The 22,692-nt window shown below is 33.6% G+C and overlaps 4 protein-coding genes and 1 long non-coding RNA gene across 11 annotated transcripts in view; 2 read left to right on the forward strand and 3 right to left on the reverse strand.

Annotated features, from left to right (window-relative positions):
• Positions 1–3,468: 3,468 nt before the first annotated feature.
• LOC125054325 lies at positions 3,469–5,925 on the reverse strand. The gene is made up of 3 exons (XM_047656131.1): positions 5,457–5,925; positions 4,821–4,979; positions 3,469–3,917 (listed from the first exon to the last, which is right to left on the reverse strand). The coding sequence occupies exons 1-3, from the start codon at positions 5,679–5,681 to the stop codon at positions 3,483–3,485; spliced, it is 819 nt and encodes a 272-aa protein (XP_047512087.1). The 5' UTR covers positions 5,682–5,925; the 3' UTR covers positions 3,469–3,482.
• A 116-nt stretch (positions 5,926–6,041) lies between these two features.
• Positions 6,042–10,323, forward strand: LOC125054324 (tetratricopeptide repeat protein 37). Its single transcript, XM_047656130.1, has 2 exons — positions 6,042–6,237; positions 6,484–10,323. The coding sequence occupies exon 2, from the start codon at positions 6,484–6,486 to the stop codon at positions 10,270–10,272; it is 3,789 nt and encodes a 1,262-aa protein (XP_047512086.1). The 5' UTR covers positions 6,042–6,237; the 3' UTR covers positions 10,273–10,323.
• A 27-nt stretch (positions 10,324–10,350) lies between these two features.
• On the reverse strand, positions 10,351–12,131 carry LOC125054326 (tRNA (guanine-N(7)-)-methyltransferase). Its single transcript, XM_047656132.1, has 6 exons — positions 11,918–12,131; positions 11,724–11,839; positions 11,457–11,641; positions 10,895–11,008; positions 10,591–10,692; positions 10,351–10,514 (listed from the first exon to the last, which is right to left on the reverse strand). Exons 1-6 carry the CDS (start codon positions 11,989–11,991, stop codon positions 10,383–10,385), a joined length of 723 nt encoding a protein of 240 aa, XP_047512088.1. The 5' UTR covers positions 11,992–12,131; the 3' UTR covers positions 10,351–10,382.
• A 122-nt stretch (positions 12,132–12,253) lies between these two features.
• The window catches only part of LOC125054494 (kinase D-interacting substrate of 220 kDa B), a 43,347-nt gene continuing 32,908 nt past the window's right edge, over positions 12,254–22,692 (forward strand). For 3 of the 7 annotated variants that reach the window (XM_047656426.1, XM_047656428.1, XM_047656427.1), the window contains exon 1: positions 13,364–13,804. In XM_047656426.1, coding sequence (XP_047512382.1) covers positions 13,509–13,804 — 296 coding nt within the window. In that variant the 5' untranslated portion in view covers positions 13,364–13,508. Of the gene's footprint in view, positions 12,506–13,363; positions 13,805–21,206; positions 21,625–22,692 lie in introns of those variants that run through there. The other 4 variants (XM_047656434.1, XM_047656430.1, XM_047656437.1 and 1 more) reach the window with 4 other exon arrangements.
• Positions 12,482–13,360, reverse strand: LOC125054498. Its single transcript, XR_007117716.1, has 2 exons — positions 13,244–13,360; positions 12,482–13,017 (listed from the first exon to the last, which is right to left on the reverse strand). It is a non-coding gene; the product is annotated as an uncharacterized LOC125054498 (long non-coding RNA).

The following is a 22,692-nucleotide window of genomic DNA, read 5'->3' on the forward strand; positions in this document are numbered from 1 at the left end:
TTATCGAATAACAATAAATAAATTAATTAATTTTACGAATGCAAAAACCATATGGTGCCATCTGTTGACAAAACTACGCATCATTTTACGTCGAATTCGTGTCAGTTCAAGAAATTCCGATCTTGAGGTGAATGAGGAGATGCATAACCATGCTTTGATCCTGATCAAAAGATGTTTTATATCAGAAAGTGCTTAACATGCAGTATCGCCCTATTGACGCTAGAGAGAAGATGCCTAATGTGTAAAACTGCCATTCTTCTTTCGCAATGGCAAGCAATAAAACATTTCTGTATTTGCAAAAAAGTTGTATTAATGTAATACTTAACATTAATGAAATCCTAAAATAAGTTAAATTAAAGTAACAACGATATTATAAGGTTGTAGGGCGGAACGAAGTTAGCCAGGTCAGCTAGTAATTAATAGAGTGTGGATCAAATTAAAAAAAGTTTCTGTAAAAATGCCCGCAAATCGCATTACTTGATTGAAATAAATTATCAATAAAATTATAGATAATGACTTTTGTTTCATTTATTGTAACTAAGAGCAGTGTTGGCTTCAGTTTCGATCCCATGTACTATTTAACATTCGCTCGAACGGTGAAAGAAAACGTCAGAAAACCGGCTTGCTTTGACCTAAAAAGTCGACATCATGCGGCACAGGAGGCTGATCACCGAATTGCCTATTAGATTGAGAAAATATGAAACAGTTGTAGAAATCTGAGGCCCACTGATTTTATTAATACCTACTGCCTTATGTGTAAAGGTGGCCATTCACGGGCTATCCATATGGCTTTCGCGCCACGGACTATTTGATCATTTTTAGTGTAGGCGTCGATTGCACCGGACGTGTTCATAATGAACTTCGATTCAGAAGATGAGTTTTATTTATCGACCATAGCGATTTGTCTAGTTTAAAAAAAAGAAAGCCAAAAAAAAGTGGTGTAAGGATTGGTTACTGAAAATATCGCAACTCACTCACATAAATTTAATGAAGGAATTGACTTTAAAGCCAGCGACCTGGAGAAATTATATGCGAATGGATGAACCTACCTATATTGAACTTTTGGAACTAGTGACTCCGCTGATTCAGAAAAAAAAACACTAATATGAGGGAAGCTATTAGTCCTCATGAACGACTTAGTGCCACTCTTCGATTCTTAGCTTTGGGCATGTCATATGAGGAGTTGAAATTTCCTACACTTACGAGGGGAGGTCCAAAAGTTCGTGGAATGAAAGGGTTTTAGTAAAAATGAAACAGTAAATTTATTTTTCCTTTTCAATATAATAACCCTTAAGCTGAATACATTTATTAGATCTATGAATTATTTTTTCTAAACCATCGTAAAAATATTTTTTATCTTTTCCCTCAAAATGAGCCAAAATTGCCTCCTTTACCTCATTGTCGTCGGAAAATTTCCTTCCCCTTAAGTATTTTTTTAAATTGGGGAACAAATAAAAATCACTTGGGGCCAGGTCTGGACTATAGGGTGGGTGGACTAGTGATTCGAAGCCATGCGTGTGTAGAGCAGCCATTGCAACTTTGCTCTTGTGAACCGGCGCGTTGTCTTGCAAGAGCAACACACCCTTGGTCAATTTTCTCCGACGTTTTTCTTTGATTGATTAGCCTTTATTGCTGACACCCATACAATGTAATAACAATTATTTAAGTTACATAAAAAAACACTTAATTCTAACACATAAATAAAATAAAACTTAATCTAATGCATCATATGACCCGCTTTTGGTGATCAGCGTGTCCTGTGACACGTAGGCCTCTTCCAGCTTCCATTCTTTTCTGTTATTAGCTCTTCTTGTCCAAGTTGTGCCTCCTATTATCTTAATATCGTCTGCCCATCTCTTGGTCGGTCTTCCTCTTTTCCTTTTTCCATCACGTGGTTGCCATTCTGTAATTATTTTTGTCCATTTCAACCTGCTATCTCTCGTCATGTGCCCAGTCCAGCGCCATTTCAACTGCCTTATTTTCTTTATAATGTCTTCTACTTTGGTCATTGATCTGATCTCTTCTGCTCTTTTTCGATGTCTCAGTGGTACACCCACCATGCTTCTTTACTTGGGAAGTCTTTACTTTTAAGTACTTCCTTGAGTGACCAAAATCTCTTCCAGGCGCTAGACACTCTTCTTTCTATCTCAAGATCCATTTGGTCATGAAATGATATTATTTGCCCTAAATATACGTAGTGATCTACATATTCGATAGCATCTCCTCCTATTTGTATCATAATAGTTTCTCTATTTGTCATTATTTTCGTTTTAGATTTGTTCATAGAAAGCCCAACTATCTTGCTTGCTTCTGTCAGCTGTTGCAGCATAGTTTGAAGCGTCTTTGCGTTATCTGAAATGATCACTAAATCGTCTGCGAATCTTAGGTGGTTCAGTTGTCTGCCGTTTATGTTTATGCCGACCTTATCCCATTCCAAATTTCTAAATAATCTCTCCAAAATGGCTGAGAAGAGTTTTGGGGACAAAGGATCGCCTGTCTCACACCCCTGGCTATAGGAAATACTTCACCCGTTGTCTCTAGTTTGATATAAGCCGTACTACTTGTATATATATTTCTAATTATACGTATGTATTTCTTTGGTATACCTTGTTGTATTAAGGCTCTCCAGAGGGAATCGTGCTTTATAGAGTCGAATGCTTTACTGTAGTCTACAAAAGCGATGTATAGTGCTTTTCCGTATTCTTTGCACTTTTGTATTAGCTGTTTTATAACATGTATATGATCTACAGTTGAGAATCCGGATCTGAATCCAGCTTGTTCCATGGGTTGTTGTTCATCCATTACCTTCGTTATTCTTCGCAGGATCATTTTGGAGAAAACTTTATACATGTTGGACATAAGGCTTATAGGTCTATAGTTTTCTATGATGTTCCTGTCACCCTTTTTGTGGAGCAGTGTAATTATGTTCTTCGTCCATTGAGAAGGTATGCATTCCGTTTTTAGTATGGTGTTGAATAGTTCAGTAAGTTTTCTTAGGTTCCCTGGTGCTGCTGATGATACTTTGATCATCTCATTAGTTATGTGATCTGGTCCAGGCGCTTTTCCATTTTTTAGGCTTTTGATAGCATGCTCCGTTTCTGAAAGGAGAAATTTAGGTACCTCTTCTTCGTCTTGTTCAAGATTTACTGAATTCTGTGAGGTATTATCAGTCTCTAGTGAGTAGAGGTTCCTATAGAAGTCTGTTGCAGTTTTCAATATATCTTTTGTTTCTTAATGTTCGGTATCCATTGTTTTGTTTTTACGAGTTCTTTGATGGCATCCTTTAATTTCTATAGTATTGCTGCGTAGTATTCTCCGGTTATGGTCCTGCCCTTTTCTTTCCACGAACTTTTGGACCTCCCCTCGTATGTCTCCACGTTTGGGAGTGATAATTCCTGATACATGTAAAGCTATTCTTTTTGCTCTTCAGGATTATATGAAAGTAAGTAAAAAGAACTGTAAACTGTGTGTATTTATGAATATTATTTATTAGAAAAATCAAGTTCCAATTTTTCAGTGAAATCAGCTAAACTATCATGTTGTGAACTTAACTGAGGTCCAGGTTCAATTCCAGTGACAATTCTGGACGTAACATTCAGATTTCGAAGGGCGCCATAATATAAAGCATCATTTATAATTTTTTCGCAATGTATTGCGACATTTGGCGGCAAGCTTCTCATTTTTTCAGCCACATGTTGTCCAAAGCTTTCATATTTTTGTGGCTGTATTGAGGGTTGTCTCGGCTCGGAGAGTTTTTTTGCTATTTTAGTTAGCACAGCATCAGCCTGATTTTTTCTTCTCTTGTATGATGCTGATGTACTGGATGAAGACAGACTAGAACACGGCCGTGGTGACAATGGATCTAAATTCATACTAGCATCAAATGAATTTTCATTCAGGTCACTCTCGAAATGAATCTGTAAATAAATAAGCGTGTTTTGTTACAGATGCCAGAATCTATAAGTGATTGGAAAGAAATAGCCAGAAAATTTGAAGAAAGATGGCAATTTCCCAATTGCCTAGGATCCGTGGATGGAAAACACTGCCGTATAATACCTCCAAACGGAAGTGGGTCATTTTATTATAACTACAAAGGATTCCATAGCATAGTATTAATGGCTTGTGCAAATGCTGATTATGAATTCATTTGGTGCAAAGTAGGCGTGAATGGGAGGGTATCAGATGGTGGTGCCATAAAACAAACTCAATTTTACAAAAAACTTGTCAGTAACAATCTTAACATACCAAGTAAAGAAAAATGTCAAAATAGTTCTGAACCGCTATCTTATGTTTTTGTTGGAGACGAGGCATTTGCATTGAGACCTGATTGCATGAAGCAGTTCGCTAGAAATTCCCTTACAACCGAGAGGAAAATATTCAATTACAGGTTGTCAAGAGCCAGGAGATTAATAGAATACATATTTGGAATTGTGTCTTATTGTTTTAGAATATTTCATACGTCTATAAATTTACGTATAGATAGAATTGACCTAGTGGTGTTGACTTGTTGCATTTTTTGCGTAAATCAGACTCTCCATATAATCGATCAGACTTATGTGACATTGATGATACTATCATAGATGAGGTTTTACCAGCAACAGCAGCTTTGGAGGCAAGCGAAAACACAAGTAACGATGCAAAATTAGTGAGAGATGTTACGTTAGGTATTTTAATGGCGAGGGAAGTGTTAGTTGGCAAAATGCGCGAATTACTTAGTAGAGTAGTAGTAGCTGTACAGTCGGCCACAAGGTAAGCTCCCCCTCATTCGTTCAATATCATTTACGAGTCTAGTCTAGAGTCTAGTTAATGTGAACGAGTACCTCTTCTGTATCTTCAAACGGGTCGACCAATATCGAATGATTAGATGAAGCCGCTTGGGGTGTTTCCGTGTGTTTGAGAAATATTAATTGGTCATAGTACCATAATTTTGGAACATGGATGTCATCTGTACCAGCTCCTGATTGCATTGATGCTTTAACCTGAAATAAATAAATAATGTAATTATTGTTTTCTTTTTAACCCTATTGTGACGGTATTTACGACGAGAAGTACACTGATTAAATTCCAACCTGTAAATTATAAACAAAGGATTAATTTGATATCCTTTGTTTATTAATAATTGGACGACCCATTGGTCTAGTGGTTAGTACCCCTGACGCCGAATCCATGGGTCCCGGGTTAAATCCCCGGCTGAGACGACCATCGTGCTGGTCTGGTCTGCTGTGATGAGCATTTGATTTTCATTTTTTCACCAGCTTAGCATGGAACTAGGTCAATTGGTGTGAATTGTCTTTAAAAAAAAATATAGTGTACCACGTACCTATTCAACAACGTAGTAGGTATGTCTTAACGAATATGAACAGAAATACGACAAAAAAATATTTAACCCCTCAACATTATTTCACTACACACAACATTAAATAATAAACAGCTAGGTTATAAGTATAAGTACTTACTTTATTAAACTCTTTCCTGAATGAGGCTCTTAGTGCCTGAAGTTTCTTTTTTACTGTGTCAATAGTGGCGTTAGGCAATTTGGTTTTACAAAAACTTAGCAAAACCTCTAATGCTTCATCGCGTTTTTGTTTGTTGCGGTAATTTATGTCTGTCACATCCCACAAACACGTCAGGTCTCTAAACTTATAAATAAATTTAATAACAAAGTCACGGTTAGAAAACATTGCGAAATGTTAATATAAATCGTATTAACAATGGGTCACGTGCTTCTCGTCCAACGGCTAAACGCAAACTAAAATCAAAATGGCGTCAGGCGTGTTTGGCTCGCGAGTAAACCATAAATAAAGTATAAGTAAACCATAAAGTATTACACCATTCACGAGCGAGCAAACCGTATAATGGGGTATTTACACGGGTCGATTTTCGCCGTGCGGCGAGTCGCTTCATAAATTGCCTCATGGGGTATTTACGCAACCTTTTTTTTATAGAACAGGGGGCAAACGGACAGGAGGTTAAAAAAACAAAAAAAAAAAACTTATCAAAAAATTTCAGTGTCAACTGTCAAAAATCAAAATCCACAACGCGTTGTGAGTGGACGCGTCTAATATAGCCGCAGTATATATTATTTCTCTATGTATAGCCGGCTTAGAGAGTAGAGACTAGAGAGGCCAGCCGCCAGAGACCGAAGGCGGAGCCCTACATTTGTAAACAAACCTAATTGTTACTATAATAGTAGTAACTTACTACTATCTGTATTCTGTGTCCTATTCGCATTAAAGGGTAATTATGAAATTAGAGTTTATTGTTTAAACTTAATTGAAGTGTTTCTTTAAACTTTTAATCATTTAGTACTTTTGTTACATAAAACATCCTTTGACTTAACTGACTAACCATTATTAGAGATCGATAATTGAAGTCGAGGATAGTAGTTATATCCTAAACGTTTTACATCACAATTTACGTGGATTCTAGTTTCACCCAGTTTTGGTTTTGTACTTCTTTAAATTAAAATAATGTTTGTTCCAGATGGCTGATGTTAAGTCTTTGCTAAAAGAAGCAAGGAAACTTATAGATGAAAAAAGTTACAAAGATGCTCAGGAGACATGCAAAAATATTCTTAGAAAAGACAAAAATAATTATTTAGCTCTTGTGTTACTAGGTAAATCGTTGCAAGATTCAGATCAGGCTCCGTTAGCATATCAAAAAGCAATTGCAAGCAAACCTGATTTTCCACTTGCATGGCAAGGATTAGCAAACTACTATGAAAGAAAAAGCGATAATAGCTCTGATAATAAACTGTTAGATATCTATAGTGAAATTTTAAAACTCCCATTAGAAGAAGAAAAAGCATTAGAAATTATCACAAAGCTTGGCCAGTTGGGTTGTAAATTGAATGATAATAAAGCATTATCTACAATTGTGAGTTACATAGAAAAGTCATCAACTGAGAAACTTGTGAAAGCTGCTGAAGACGAATTAGTTAAGCTTTTAAAAAATGGTATCCGGTGTAAAGATGGTGACATCACTTTCATTTTAAGTGTCCTTAATAAAAATGTTACAGTAAATACAGATATTCAAATTCATTATGCAAAAGTTATCTTACAAAAACCAGATTTTGCATCTGCAGTAGAAGAAGTTATTAATTTAGATTTTTTCTCAAAAAATGTCAGTCTCAGAGAATGGCTATGTAAAGAGTTGTGTTCTTTTTATATACACGAAAATTCATTCAAAAACTTTGACATTGAAAAACATATTAACTTAATTGTTCAAGGAGTTCAAAATTCTAAATATCCAGCATTATTAAAAAGCATGCTGTATTATGAAAAGGGACTTTATGTAGAAGCATATAGACTATCTATTCCTTTAATAAATTATCAAATCGTAGATGAAGTTGAAGCCACATTCATAATAAGATGTACGATAATGTTAAATAAATGGCCAGTTGCTCAAAAACTTGCCACAAATTTTTTAATGAAAGTCAAGGAGCCTGCATTTGAGGCAATTTTAAAAAAGTTCTTATTTCTATCCCTCTATGAGCAACAAAAATGGAAACAGGCAATGTCTGTGGGAAATGAGATTTCTTTAGATGCATTATCTGAAAAGGAACAAGCTGCTTTAGTAAAATGCTATATTGAAAGTAATGAACAGACACAAGAAATTGTGGATAACCTTCAAAATACTGAATATTTTGCCCAACTTAAAGCTCTCTCAAATATGAAACAGGGAAAATTTGAAGACGCTGTTACTTTATTAGAGCAGGATTCATCAGAAAATCCACTTAATTTATTTTATTTAGGAAAATGCTATTGGGCATTAAATCAATATGAGAAATGCTTATTGAATTTATTAAAATCTGCAAAGATAAATGCAGAACATGCTGATACATTTTTATATTTAGGTCATTATTACAATAATTACAAACAAGATTTTAACAAGGCTAAAAAGTGCTATGAAAAAGCCCACAGTTTAAACAATACTGAAGAGGAAATAGTGAAAAGCCTGAGTTATGTGTATTGTAAACTAGATCTTAAGGATTTAGATTTTGAATTATTGAGAGCAAACCAAGATTCATGTGGAGAGTGGGTCAATTTTAGGCTTGGTCTTCATTATTTAAATAAAAGGGAGTGGGAAAATGCTATATTACAATTCAGAAATGTTATCAAAAGTAATAAAACTCATGTTATGGCATTTGAATGCTTAGCGGATGCCTACTACTCAAGAGGTTCATATACCTCATCTTTGAAAGCATATAAAAAAGTGATTTCTATGAATAAAAGTCGAAAAAATCATTGTTTGACTAGAATTGGTTATATTCATTGTTTACTAACAGAGTATGAAGAGGCCATTGCTACATTTGCTGAAGTCATAGAAATAGATCCTTGTTCAATTTTAGCATTAAAAGGCCTGGCAGAAACATGGATTAAAGTGGCTAAGAAAAAGGCATCTTTTAAGTTATATGGGGCTGCACAAAATTCTGCTCAGTATGCTATTGATTATATCTCAAAAGGTATATGTATAGCTAAGCAATATGTATGTTTTTGGAATTTGTTGGCAAGTGCATTGATTTTTATAACTACACTACCAGACACATATTCATATGTGTACCTTAAAAGTGCATTTGATGAAGAAAGCAATATTTCTAGAAAGGACAAATTAGATATATTCCCACAAGCTCTTGCCTGCTTCTCTAGGGTTGCTAAACTAAACAACCTGAATTGTTCATATGATTTAGCAGTAACTTATCTTGTATTTTATCATGCATCAAGGTCAAAGACACATTTGCAAATTTCATATAAATTAGCTTTAGCTTGCATTAACTTAAAACCTTCATCTTGGCGAAATTGGAATTTACTTGCAAAAGTATGTGTTTTAATGAAGAAATTCAATATAGCCCAACATTGTTTTATAAAAGCATTATTAGTTACTAGAAAGTGGTCTGTAGCTAAAGTCTGGTGCAATTTAGGCACTTTGTATATTAAGGTTAAATTGTATAAATTAGCAAATTATTGCTTTTGGCGTGGACAATCAACTTTGCCATCATATCCCCAAAGCTGGATAGGTCAAGGATTGATTGCAGAAACAATTAGAGAAGAAGAGGCTATGGATCTTTTTAGACATGCATCCAGACTTGGTTACCATCCTGAAAGTGCCCTTGGGTATGCAGACTGGGTTTGTAGAACTCTTAAAAATATTAACTACCCAGAAAACCGGGAATTGTGTTATACCATAGATGGATTGTATGCTATTACATATAGTATAGATCTTATGGAATGGTTTTTAACCTATGAACCTGAAAATGCTTGCGCCTTAAATATTATTGGCATTTTACAAGAGAGAATTGGGCTGCTCCAAGTAGCACTGGAGTATTACAAAAAATCATTGAAATTTAGTGAAGAAGATAAACAGAACCTTATTAAATTAAATATTGCTAGGCTTTTGAATAGACTTGAAAAATATGATGAGGCAATTACTACTTACCAAAGTATTACAGAAGCTAGTCTGGATTCTACTTGTGGCTTAGCTTTGGCATTATATAAAAAAGGTTTATTTGAAGAGTCCTATGCAGCCTATGATACGGCTTTACATTGGTTAAGTAATAATGATGATGAAAAATCTGATCTTTTAGTTGCAATGGCGGGTATTATTTACATGCACAAAGGAATTGACGATGCCAAGACAATACTATTTCATAGCATTCAAGTTTCACAGAAGAAACCTACTCCATTCAGTCTCTTTGCCATTTGTTCTTTGGGAATATTACATTCTGACCAAAGCCTATCTAAGCTGGCTTTAGGTGAACTGCAAAAATACGAAAGAGACAGTAAATTCGGATATGATATTGGATTCCTAAAGTCTTACCTAATATTTTTAAATGATATTGATCATGCGATAAAAATAATAAGTGACTCTATCCACGATCATCCAAGTGATGCTAAATTATGGTACTCTATGGCACAATATTGTTTACAATCACCAAACAATAAATCTACAGTTGCTAGTAGCTGTGCTCAGAGAGCAATTTGCTTGATACATAACAATTACTCAGAATTTAATATAAGTAAAATGTTGGCAACTGCTAGTGTTGCTGAAAACCTATCTGGGAACACTGTAAAGGCATTAATTTTAGCAAAGAAGGGTTTACACTTATATCCAAGCCAAACAGAAATATGGGCAGCAACATTGTTTTCAATATTACAGACAAAATATGATAAAAATTGGATCTTTGCTGCATCAAACCATATGAGAAAAAATTTAGATGCATCACGTCCAATGACAAGATGGCTGAATCTACTTGAAAAGAAGTTAGGAAAGTAATAATAAATATCTAACAATATAAAATAATAAAATATAAAACAATTAACTTGAGATGTTGGTTATAAATAAAATACTCAATTTTTCTAACAAACTTTATTGAATAAATTAAATCATTTAGTTGTAATTTTAAACTTATCACCAATCCTTCTAAAAACTGCAAGAAATTTTTCACCATTATTTCTAGACACCTTTTGACCCTCTTCTGTACTTTCAAAAAGTTTCTCTACAATTTTATCTTCTTTCTAAAACAACAGATAAAGCTCAAGTTAATAATATATTAATTAATAACCTTTAATTCAAAATCTAAAACATGCTTACCAGTTCCTTATCAGAAATTCTTTCAAATAATTCATGTTCCTCAAAATGCTTAACCATCCATTCATGTAGATCTTTTACATCAGTTATAGTATACACAATACCCTAAAAAATAGTTCTTAGTACACACCACAAACACCAAAATTGAAATGAAGATGAACTCTGATTTGTAAAATTTTGTAAAACTATTAAACATATTTTTTATTTTCTGAAACTTATGAAAACACAACCATTGCCATAATAAGTAAAAATAAAAAGATGTTAAACAGTTAAAAAATTTTTTTACTAAAATATCTTAACTAAATACCTGTTCAGCTAAAACATATGCATATTCTGAAAGTAGCCACTTGTTAATTACTCTCCATTTATGTTTTGATTTCTTAAAGTGAGGATCTGGGTATAGGAAAAACATTTTTTTTATCTGAAAACAAGTTTAAAATTTAGCTAGAAAATCTTTATCTTTACTAATTGTATAAATAAATAAGCATATATCTACAAATTTATATACTGTATAGTAACTAATCAAACACTAAGAGCAGTGGCTCACGCTTGTGCATTTGATTCATGGCCGTGCACCAATGCATTTTGTTATTTTAAATATGCAATTACACATGCTTATATGGTGAAGGCAAACACTGCCAGGAAACTAGCATATTTATAGAAAATATAATTATCAAGAACCAGATGCAATTTGAAGACAAGTATAGGCCAGTATAAGATTGCAACATCATTTATTCTATGGTCTTGTATCATATTTTGTGAGTGATGTCTTGTTATTTACCTTGATATAGAAAAGTGTTAGCATGAAGAGATATAATCAGTAGTGGCAAGCACTTTGTAAAATATAAACAGTTGAGAGACTACCATACCTGACCCTTATGGAAGAAATTAGGTAAATATTTCATAGCATTTGTTCGTAAAACAGCAATATTTTGGAACTTTTCTGGATTTTGTGTTCTAAGAGCTTGAATTCTGTCATTTACATAATCTGATACTTTTACTCTTATTTCTAAGCCCAATATCAGACTTTTCTCAAACATAGGAGAAAGTGTTACTGTAAAAACGAGATATGGCTACATTATTTCGAAAGACAAGAATTACCAAATTTTATCATAAGTGTAGTAAATTATACCCACCTAAAAGACCTCCATAACCACAACCAACATCTAAAAATTCAACTAGCTTGTTATTCAAACCGTTATTTAAATCAGGGTATAACTCTGACCAATCGTATTCGTCAGGCTTTGAAGGGCTGCAAGTTTAACACTATTTCATTACATTAAAACCATTTCATTTACAACATATAAATAAGTTATTGAACTTAACCTACTATTCAAAACAATGATCTGCCATCGGGTTAGAGTGTGCTCGTTGGCGATAGTATTTTTTTTGAGGAAGAGCCATTTTGCTGTTAGTTATAACTTATAACGTTAGTTGGCTCGAAACTAAAATATAAGTTAATCTTGAATTATTATAAAATATTACAATAACAAAATATGATGACAGCCCATGCTTGAATTTTGAACGTTTTTGATTTTTCACGTTTGCACAGACCAACTATCTAGATGTATCGAAGTTTAATGTTACTTTGAAGTTTGACATAACTTATTTATCAATTTGACAGATACTGTGGCCGGTGGCGTTGACAATTTGAAAAAATCATGGAGATTTTAGATTTCTTTCGTATTCGTTAACCATTTCTGCCATTGTATTAGTTAAATATTTACTAATGATTTGTTTTTTGAGTTTAGCGTTATAGACTCCCGTGTTGCGTGGTGTTTTTAACGTGTGAGTTGTGAAAATGTTAATAGAGCGAATTATAAATCATAATTTAATACAGAAAACCAGTACGTAAAAAGCTTTAATAGTGTTATGTGATGTATATCAATTAAAATCAATGCTATAATCTTTATTACTGGTAAGTAATTACTTTAATCCTTTAGTGTAATAAGCATATTTATAAATCTGGTATTTAGCATACTATGTAGAAGTTTAAATATATTTCTTGAACATACATAATAGAAATCAAAGACAGGTGCCCAGATGAGAACATTCATAAAAAAATGTCAAAATAAACTTGAGTTGGTGACTTTATCAGTAACTCTGCTTTAGTTTTATATCAATTTAAAAGTGAACTTGTTTTCAGCTTTAAAAATGTTCATAATTTTAGGAATACATAGATATAATAAATAACAATTGATAGGTAATTTGCTCAAACAGTATAGAAACATAAATGCCATTCTGGTATAATTGCAAGTTTATGTACTCATAAGTAGTAATTTTCTAAGATCATACTGAAACTTTTTGGAAAGAAAACTTTAAATCACTTGTTAAACCAGAGAAAATAAAAACACTTACTTCATTTAAAAAAAACTAACATTATCCACATTCAATAATGTTCTTCTCTTGAGCAGTACATACTGCTTGATTCTGAGGATCGTTTAATGTATATTTTACAGGAAACTTGTACTAGTACCTCATTTTTAATTTCTAAATGATTTAAAATGAATTGTCACTGAAGTTTAGGTTTAAAAAATGTGTCACATTGATGGTAGTTTCAGTTTTTCCTTTAGTAGGAAAATCTTTGTATAATTTAAGAATTCTCAATTGTAAACAGTAATTTGAAAGGATTAAAATTCAGCAATCACAAACATACTCAAGTTAGTTGAAAATTCTCTACCAGTATTTTTTATATGTAATGTCTCACTTGTACTCTCTTAACGAGTGATTATTTTGACGTGGACGCTTATCCACGTGCACTCGTCACTTCGTCGGTTTAGGTTTGTCATCAGTCTACTAGCGGCGTCGACCGCGACACACGCCCGTCACTCAAAGGCTATCTAACCCAGTGTTATCATTTAGCGGAATTCTCGTTACCCAATCGCTATTGTTTTGTGTTCCGTTTTATTAGTGATATAAACATGAAGAAAGCGGACTCCAACGCGAGCATAAAAAGGGGTTCGAGGTCAGCACGGTTCACAGACAGTATATCCTCGTCTGATGAACCAGAAACGGAGAGGTTACTAAGTCTGAAGCAACCCACGGTGGTAGCATCAGGGGCACGGCGGGAATCCCTCACAGCACCACCGTCCCCCACTGACTACGCCAAGAAGCGCGACAATCCTCGCCATCACAATTACATGAACCATCTGCATCATCTCATTCACTGGAGAGATAAATGGAGTGGTGAACCTCATAGAGCACACGAGGTACAGAGGTTAAGGCAATTTATTATTAAGCCCTGGTGAAACAAGCATGATTAATGATTATTGTATGTACAATCGTTGTTTACCTTTAATCGTAAACGCTCCTATACTTCCATTACACGCGAATACCACATATTGTATATTAAGATTGTTTAATTATTTTCTTACAATATTATCAAAACTGGTGAGAGCTTTACTTAAACAAGTTTTTGTACTAGTCTTTAACCTTCGTTTGGCTAAAAAGGCAACGTATTCGCGAACTTATCGTTTTTATATCCAATATTAAATTTCTATCGATTTTACTAACATCACAAAGAATACATATTATTTATTTTATGGTTTTGTAAATTTAAAGAACCAAATGCGACGTGACGTGACCGTGGCCGTAATCATAAGGTAAAAACATAATCGAATGAGAACATGACGACGAACAAGGTCGTATATCTAACCCAATGCAATTAAATACAAAAACATTATTCTATAAACCGCCAAAAATTTCATGGAAAGGAAATATTATAGCTCTCTTTTTTGTAATTTATATAAGTCGCTTAATATTTTGATTTGCACATACATTATTTGCGAATCACTCGGTAGAATTTTGAATTTAAAAATAGGTAAAAAAACGTCTAAAGTTAATTTAGTATGGCTATTATACTATATAAAATTCTCGTGTCACAATGTTCGTTCCTATACTCGTCCGAAACGGCTCCACCGATTCTTATGAATTTTTTTATGCATATTCAGTAGGCCTGAGAATCGGCTACTAAGTATCTATATTTCAAACCCCTAAGTAATTAGGGGTGTACATCACAATTTTTTTTATTTTTCATTATGTGGCATTAAATAATACTGTATACAACCCTTAATTTTCATCCCTCTATGACTAAGCCCTACTTTTTATTATAGTAGATAGTTATTTTTATTGAACTAAAAAATGTTTCCTAGAAATAATATACTGTATGGCAAAACAACGCTTGCCGGGTGGGTCAGCTAGTATATCTATATTTAAATATTATTATAAGCGGCTAAAGAGCCTTATTTATTCGCTGTAAAATTTACTTATAATGTTTTTGCATTATATTATGCACAAACAACCTTTTGTTCTTGAATTCTAATAAATAAGTATGTTTATCTATTCCGTCCATCCTCCAATGTTACGATTGCATGCGCATTGATAAATTATGGTGACAACATAAACTTCACAACACATTTGCGTGTCTGCTATTTAATCCAGACAATTGACTTTATAAACATTCCAAGAACCGACCAGTAGAGTTTAATAGGCAATGACGCATTGAGCTAACCAGCCTCAATGTCCTTTTCACTGCTTCTATTTACCAGCAGATTGTCTCTCTATCACCAAACATTCTTTAAAATGAGCTACGAAGGTGGTTCGATGATAAGCAAAATAAAATTGGATGGTAATGAAAAAATTGCGCTGTAAAATTTATATTGGTTAAAATTTAAATTCAGAATCGAGATGACGATAGGTCCACTCCAAAAATGTATTGGATTTTGATACATGAGAGTCCTAGTTGCGCATTATCTTCATAATCGTATAACAACAGTTGGTTGAAATTATATAAATTAATGTTATTGTATTTAAAATAATGTCTGAAACTGACCTCATTCAGTTAGCAAGGCTCTTAGCAAAAACTCTTTTGTTTTTATCAAAGGTCACGCCAATAATAAATATAGGCTTGTAAAATTCTATTTAAATCTTTTCATTGAACTAATTAAAGTATATAAGTCGTTATTGTTCATTAGAATACCTTGTACAAATGTTGGTTTTCTTATCTGTCACTTTATAACAGGAAAAATCTTAAGGAAACATGATTATCACAAAGTTTGTACGTGTTTCTTTCTGAAAATTTTGATCTTTATTTGTCGTTTTAATTTGTAATATGCGTAGCAATGAATTCACTTGATATTTCAATTCGATTAGTAGTCAAGGATACAACGTCACGTTTGTTATCAATTCCACTAATTTCTTTTGTAACCTTGCTTCGGCTCACACCCTTAACGATAGCCAATCGACCCAATATTACTTTTAATTAGGAACATACCTTTCTATATAAAATCAAATTCTGAAAAAAAGAAAGAAAAAACTTTATTGTACACAATAAAAAAGATATTTAGGTAAAAAGAAAGTGTACCTAACCTAGCCCCCACACTAGGATTCCCTGTGTTGTATTGGCAATAATTACTACATAACACATTTTATAATGAAACTATTATAAGAATATATTCTGTTTCAGCATAGGACAGGTTGAAATGTGGATTAAGATTGTTAGTGAAAGTTTTGAATCGTTAGAGAAAATTTTGTTTTTAAGAAAATGGATAAAGATGAAAGGGCCTCTAAAGGAGAGAGAAAAAGCGTTGGGCGAAGAAAGTGCGTTTTTGGGTTGCTTATTATGTAGGTTTGCGTTGTGGTGTGGCCGGTTTTTTCCAAAAATGTCTCCTTATTAACCGTTAAGTTTTGTTTCATTGCACAATTTTTAAGTTGAGTAGCGATTATGATACTATTGTGTGTTGATTGTGAACTAATTCAAGAATTACTATCACTGCCTTACCACGTTGCTGCTAATGCCGTTGATAAAATTACCTGGGTGTAAGAATGTAAAGAAGAGTTGATTGTGATTAGAAAAACGGACGTATTATCACGACATCGTGTCGAATGTGAACGCGTTTGGAGAAGCTGTTGACCAATCACAGTTAAAAGGGACGCGAGAACGTTACGTCTTACGATAGTGGTGTTTATTTATCTTTTTAATATTGCTTAAACTTTTACAAAAAAACACCAAAATCAACAGGATTCAGCTTTGTGCCTGAAGGTACCTACTACACCACAGACCAAATTTTAAATTCCTTTTAAACTATACGGTTAAAAAATACAATTAATACAAAAACGAAATGAAAACATTACAACACAAGAGACAAAAACGTTTGGAATACCTAAATCTACTATCTATCACTGGCGTAACTATACCATCTGGGGCCCGTGGCAAATTCTTTTGATGTGGCCCTATCTGTAAAAATCGCCACGTTGTACTCAGTTTAATTTTAATAAACTTCGAGATTTCCAGCGTACTCAATTACACGTTGTATCTATATCGTATGTATGTCCCAGTAATGGCAATAGGCCTTGTCTCTTAGGCGAGAGGGAATGGTCTGTAGTCCCCAAGCTAGCCCAATGCATATTGGAGACTTCACATTCATCCATAGAACATAATATCTCTTCGGCAGGGGCCCTCTTGGGTCGGGGGCCCTGCTACCCTATTGTTACGCCACTGCTATACATCATCTACCTTAAATTTATAGTGGCAAGCAAGTCATATCCCATATTGTCTAATAATACCTTTGTCATTTTCGGGTTAGAAAGTTCTTTATAAAACGTAACGTAACATCGCTTGCTTATCAATGAACGGAATAATTAGTAGTTTCGTTTTCTAAACGAAAAGCACCCTTTGAATGAAAAATTGGAATGACAACATGGTCAGCAAGGACACACCTGGAGCGGACAATCTGTCCACCGGTTTCTGTCGAGCGCCTCTCTTCTAACAGTGTATAGTTTTGATGTCGAAGTCTTTCACTTGATCAGTCCATCGTGTTGGCTGGCCACGTGTTTTACCTTCTGTGCTACCAACCACGATCAGTTTCTCCAAGTTCTCATCGCGTCTGCGTGTTGTATAGCCGATATGAGATATAAGCTGTCGGTATGAACAACCAATAATAAAAATCAGTAAAGTACCTAATAAATAAACAATTCAAATCTTTGTATGATATGCGGAAATTATTAATAATCTTTATCTTGGATTCGTATTGCAATTGTACTGATACAGTTTTTTATAACATGATAGGCATTCACCCGTGACCTTGCTATAAAGCATGCTAATCAGAATAATTAATACAGTTATATATACAATAGTAGTAGTAGTAGTTATAACGAGACGTAGATTATTATAGGGCCTTTGAACATTTTGTATGCGAATTTAACGCCCGGTTGTAAATAAAATGATCGGCGGAAAGAATCTTGAATACAATTATTGCTATTTGTTTTGTTGCACCTAAAAGTTTAATATATAATAATCATAGTCATCTCTGAATTGCAAAATGCCTAATGATAAGCGTTTTCTAGAAAGTAATATTCAATCCAATCTTCGCCTTAATATCAACTACGTTGTCTTGATTGCATTATTCCGGTAAACAATTTAAATATAAATGTTTTGTCTGGTAAACAAGTTTCTTAGCCGAGTTCAGGTTTACCATTAATGGTTCATGTAAATTATAATAAATCGGTGTTAAAAGCCAAATGCTATATTTGGGTATATTAGCATACCTAGTAGAAACGTCTATTGACAATAAGTGTTCGATCGATGTCTGAAGTTATTGTCGAAAGCAACAACAACTTTACAACCGTCTTTCACGAAAATTTATTTAAATATCGTCAACTTTTGGGGTTGAGATATGCCGTGATTCGTATGATCCCATGTTGAGAGTCAAACGCTTAAGCCCTTAGGCCCAAGCTACTTATTTCGTATTACGATAATATTATAAAGTAATTAAAGAGTAAGACTGAATAAATTATATTTCGCTTGGTATTAAAAGAGTTGGAGGACATAACCGTCCTTTTCAAAACGTTCATATTTATTGTTTAAATGTTTTACACATAACATTTATTACTAATAAAACACACATACAGAAACACACAAAATAACAATAATAAAAAAAGAATGAGAAATTACATTTTTTTTTCTTTTAAAGAACACGTACGTTTTAAGTATGTAATGCGTGTGTGCTGCGGTTGTAATTGGCTCAGCATTATGCTGAGGAGCAGACTGTCATGCTGCCAGAGACTATAGCAGCTAGTTTGCGGCTCTGTCGCAAAAAAAAAATTATGCTAATTAACAAATACTGATTTTAAGACCAATAAAATGCATTCAGACGTGTCTAGGTTTATAAATGTATTAAGTACCGAAGTGTAGACCCAATTTATTGGTTGAAATACGATTTTGCCCTGGGTTACTGCCAAGACACAATTGAGTCTATATTACCCATTGCATAAACAGAAAATTAAATAAGATATTATGTAATGTTGAGAATTTCGCGCACTTATCAGTATATGCCCATCAATCTTGATAATGACACTTCACAACACTCTCGAATGTATTAATAGTTTAAACTTATTCGAAATGTATATTATATCAGTCTTACCGACGACAACATTCCTATTTCGTTTTAAAAACAGCTGCTTACGATCAAACTGGAAATGTGCTTTTTTTATACATTCCCTAATTACTCAAAGATGCCTGGATGTGGAATTTTAACTTTGGAACTCCCAGGTGGACGATTACTCCATCATGAGATCCAAGAGGAATGGAATATTTCTGTGGTCATAGATCAGACAATGATAAGTACATTTATTCATATATCGAGTGTTTCATATTTTAATAGGGCCTTCAAGATTTCTTAATAATTTAATTGCCTGTCCTGTAAAGTAATGACATTGCATTAACATATTCTGACCTATGGCCACAGATTTATAGTCACATATGAAAAGATTTCGAAAAACATAATATGCTGTAGTCAACCTGATGATGAAGAGACTGCCCTACGTAGTTACGTATTTTGCATTTCAAAGTCAGTCATATAAAAGGCTGTATAGTAAATATGCGAGATTTATGTAGTCAGTATTACATAAAATATTGAATACTTGATGAGATTTTCTTAGTAATAGCTGTCTAAGTAGAAAGTGTATATTATTGAAATTGGATAGCTGTGAAACTGATACGATGAGAGATTCTTTTGTTATGAAAATTTCTTGAGACTTAGCGATGCCAAGATCAACGCTTTGAGCAAAAAACGTCAATAATTTTGTTACTAACAAAGTTCATTATTATTATTAATGTGAAAAAGAAAATTCGTAGATTATTATTCCGCTATATAGATATTATATATTCTGGCTAGCTATCATAAGCTTGAATCAGGATGCTTTATAGTTTTTGATATTTCCTTTAGCAAACAATATCATCCTCAGTTTTAAAAGATAGACTATATATTCGAGGTCCATTCATTGATTTCATTCTGAGGCTGTATCTTGTGGACTTGCCAGCGAAATGTTAACCACCTCAAAACCGCCTGTTAAATAAATAAATAAAATAATAAAATAAATATTAAACTGACAAAAGGTCCGACGGACAAATGGCTTTTTACTTGCCTAAACCTGATAAAACATTTCTGCCAGAAAATTCCTGCTTAGAAATGTTTTCACAGTGGAAGTCGCAAGGCTGTAAATATATAGAAACAATTTTAAAACAAATGGGGTTACCAGTATAATACTCGAAACAGAACTAATATGCGTACCACCAACCAGACTCCAGAAGATAAACCACTCCTTATATGGAAATTATATTCGTTTTTACAACAAACTCCCAAGCTAATTTTACTGAATAAATTCAAAACTCTCGTTAAACGTATATTAACCAATAAAATTGTTGTTAAATTTGACGATTATTTAAATGATGTTTGGGATTGATTTGCTCCAGTTCAAACAATTTGTATGACTCAAAATTTAGCGATTAAAAAGAATGGGGGAGAGTTTCTTGCTAGTTCTTGCCCGCTCTGCGCCCTTGACTTGCGAACTGGTAGTAAATGTAATTTAGAATCAATTTAACATCTTTTCTGTTGACGTTCATAAGTGTACTTGTTTACCTATGTGAATAAAGTTATTTTGTGTTTGAGTTAAACACCAATATTTAAAACAACGTTAACGGTACTAAACAACGTTATAGATATTTAAATATGAAGTATTCGGGTAAACTAGGGATTAGTATACTATAGTAATTTTTTCAGCCTAGCGGCGAATTCGCGAGTATATATATCCTTTAAAAAAGTTATTTAAAGGTACTAACTGTAAAATGTGCCCAACTGCTATGGTTTGACGTAAAATTTAACCGTTAGCATTATTGCAACAGCATCTCGAAGTCAAAGTCATAATATGCAACTGAGCCATTATTGGTTCCAGTAATAATTGAATACAACGAATTGTGGTAAGATTCCGTTCAATTGCCTTCATTGAGAATGAATCAAACATTTTAATTGTTTGTTTAGGTGTATGAAGGACGCACATTTGTGGTTTCTGATTCGTAGTCGAGTTCTATTTCATATTCACAAAACACATACATTATTCATCGTACAATGTAGTCGGGAACGTATAATCTGTATGCAATATCATTTTGAATCTATTGTTTAAAATGTGGAATTACGCCATCTGTTGGATACGTACGATGTAACGCGGTTGTACAACGTTTGACGTCTTATTGATGTCGAGCGTCGTCGATAGATGGCGTTACTGACCGTTAAAAAGTTTTATATTAACACTAGATACTTGTAATCACAAAAAAACTTTGATTAACGAAAATATGTGAACGCATTCGAAATGCAGTGTTATTTATCCGTGTAATTTAAAATGCTTTTACATAAATACGGTTGTTCCGATAGTAAAGCATGAGTAGGACACAACAAACAAACGAATGATAGGATTGATAAGCTTTCCGAGTACTTTCAATCATTCATTATCAATACCTCTTGAGCAGAGGGTCACAGGACGTAAACAGAATTTTAATTGGCTACCCTCAATGGCGTTTCTAGGATTGTGATAGTTTCAAGTGATGTGTGTGAGATGCTTTCATGGTTTGATAACGCGCCTTCGACGTCTGGCTCCGAGCGGAACCCGCTCGTGATACCGATAAGATTGCCAAGGAGTTATGGCAGCGTTCTTCCGTATTACCGTTTTGTGAGGGACACCATTAGGGAATCAATAAATAATGAGGTACGTGTAGTGGTGCCATTAACAAGACTGTTTATTAAGTGTGTCTATAATAATTAAATGGTTTAATTAATGAGTTGGGTAGATTTCTAGTAGAAAAATAAAACATCCCGTTCATGCCCGAAACCAATATACCAAGGACTTTCAGTCCAAATAATCTATGGTGGCGGTGAGATGTCAGTATTATTGTCATTTTTCTATAGAATCGGTGCTGGTTGCGTTTTTTATTTATGACATTTCAAAATCTAGAAATTAGGTAATAGGGAATCGTGTGTCAGCTTTACATATGGGTAATAAATAATCTGTATAAAGATAACGCACCAAATTCTTCCGTTGAAATATACCAAGTATTCATTGTTGTATGAATAAACATTGTTGCATCTCTAAGGTCGTGTTAATGTGTACCTAGGATATCTGATAAATATACCTTTATACAGTAAATATTGACTATATTAATAAAGCTGATTTCGTGCTAATTTCACTACTGTTTCTAGAGGAAGGCGGTCGAAACTGCCAGACACAGTTGGTAATTTATTACAGCAAACATCTTTATCCTTAAACAAACTTTGAGTTTGCCGTACATAAAATATTGGGGCTACTTAGCCCTGTTACGAGATTAACGGATAGCATTATGGTGTAAGATTTTGTAGAGAAGAGATCATGGATTAGAGATAGAAGTGTGTAAAGTGAAATGCTTCGTGTATCGTCTATCAAACGGACGTTTAAGGTTTTTTTTATATGTATTTTTGTTATACTTCCTAGCCGCCCGGCCCGGCTACGCACGAGTAGACATTAAATATTTTTAATATAGTGAAAAAAACTTTTGTTCCATCACCAATCGTTTTCGCGCATGCGATGTAAGATATTTTATAGGCATTTTTTTCCACATTGTTGTAATTTTAGTTGGGATCCTTTTTTTTCTTGCAATTAAAATAGCCTATATTAATCACTGATAATGTAGCATTGAAATGATGAAAGAATATCTAAAATCGGTCCAGTACTTTTTGAACCAATTCGTTACAAACATAATTGACATTAACATAAACATACAAATATCTTTATAATATTAGT

Source organism: Pieris napi, chromosome 12 (genome assembly GCF_905475465.1).
Source record: "Pieris napi chromosome 12, ilPieNapi1.2, whole genome shotgun sequence".
In the NCBI taxonomy this organism is placed as follows: domain Eukaryota; kingdom Metazoa; phylum Arthropoda; class Insecta; order Lepidoptera; family Pieridae; genus Pieris; species Pieris napi.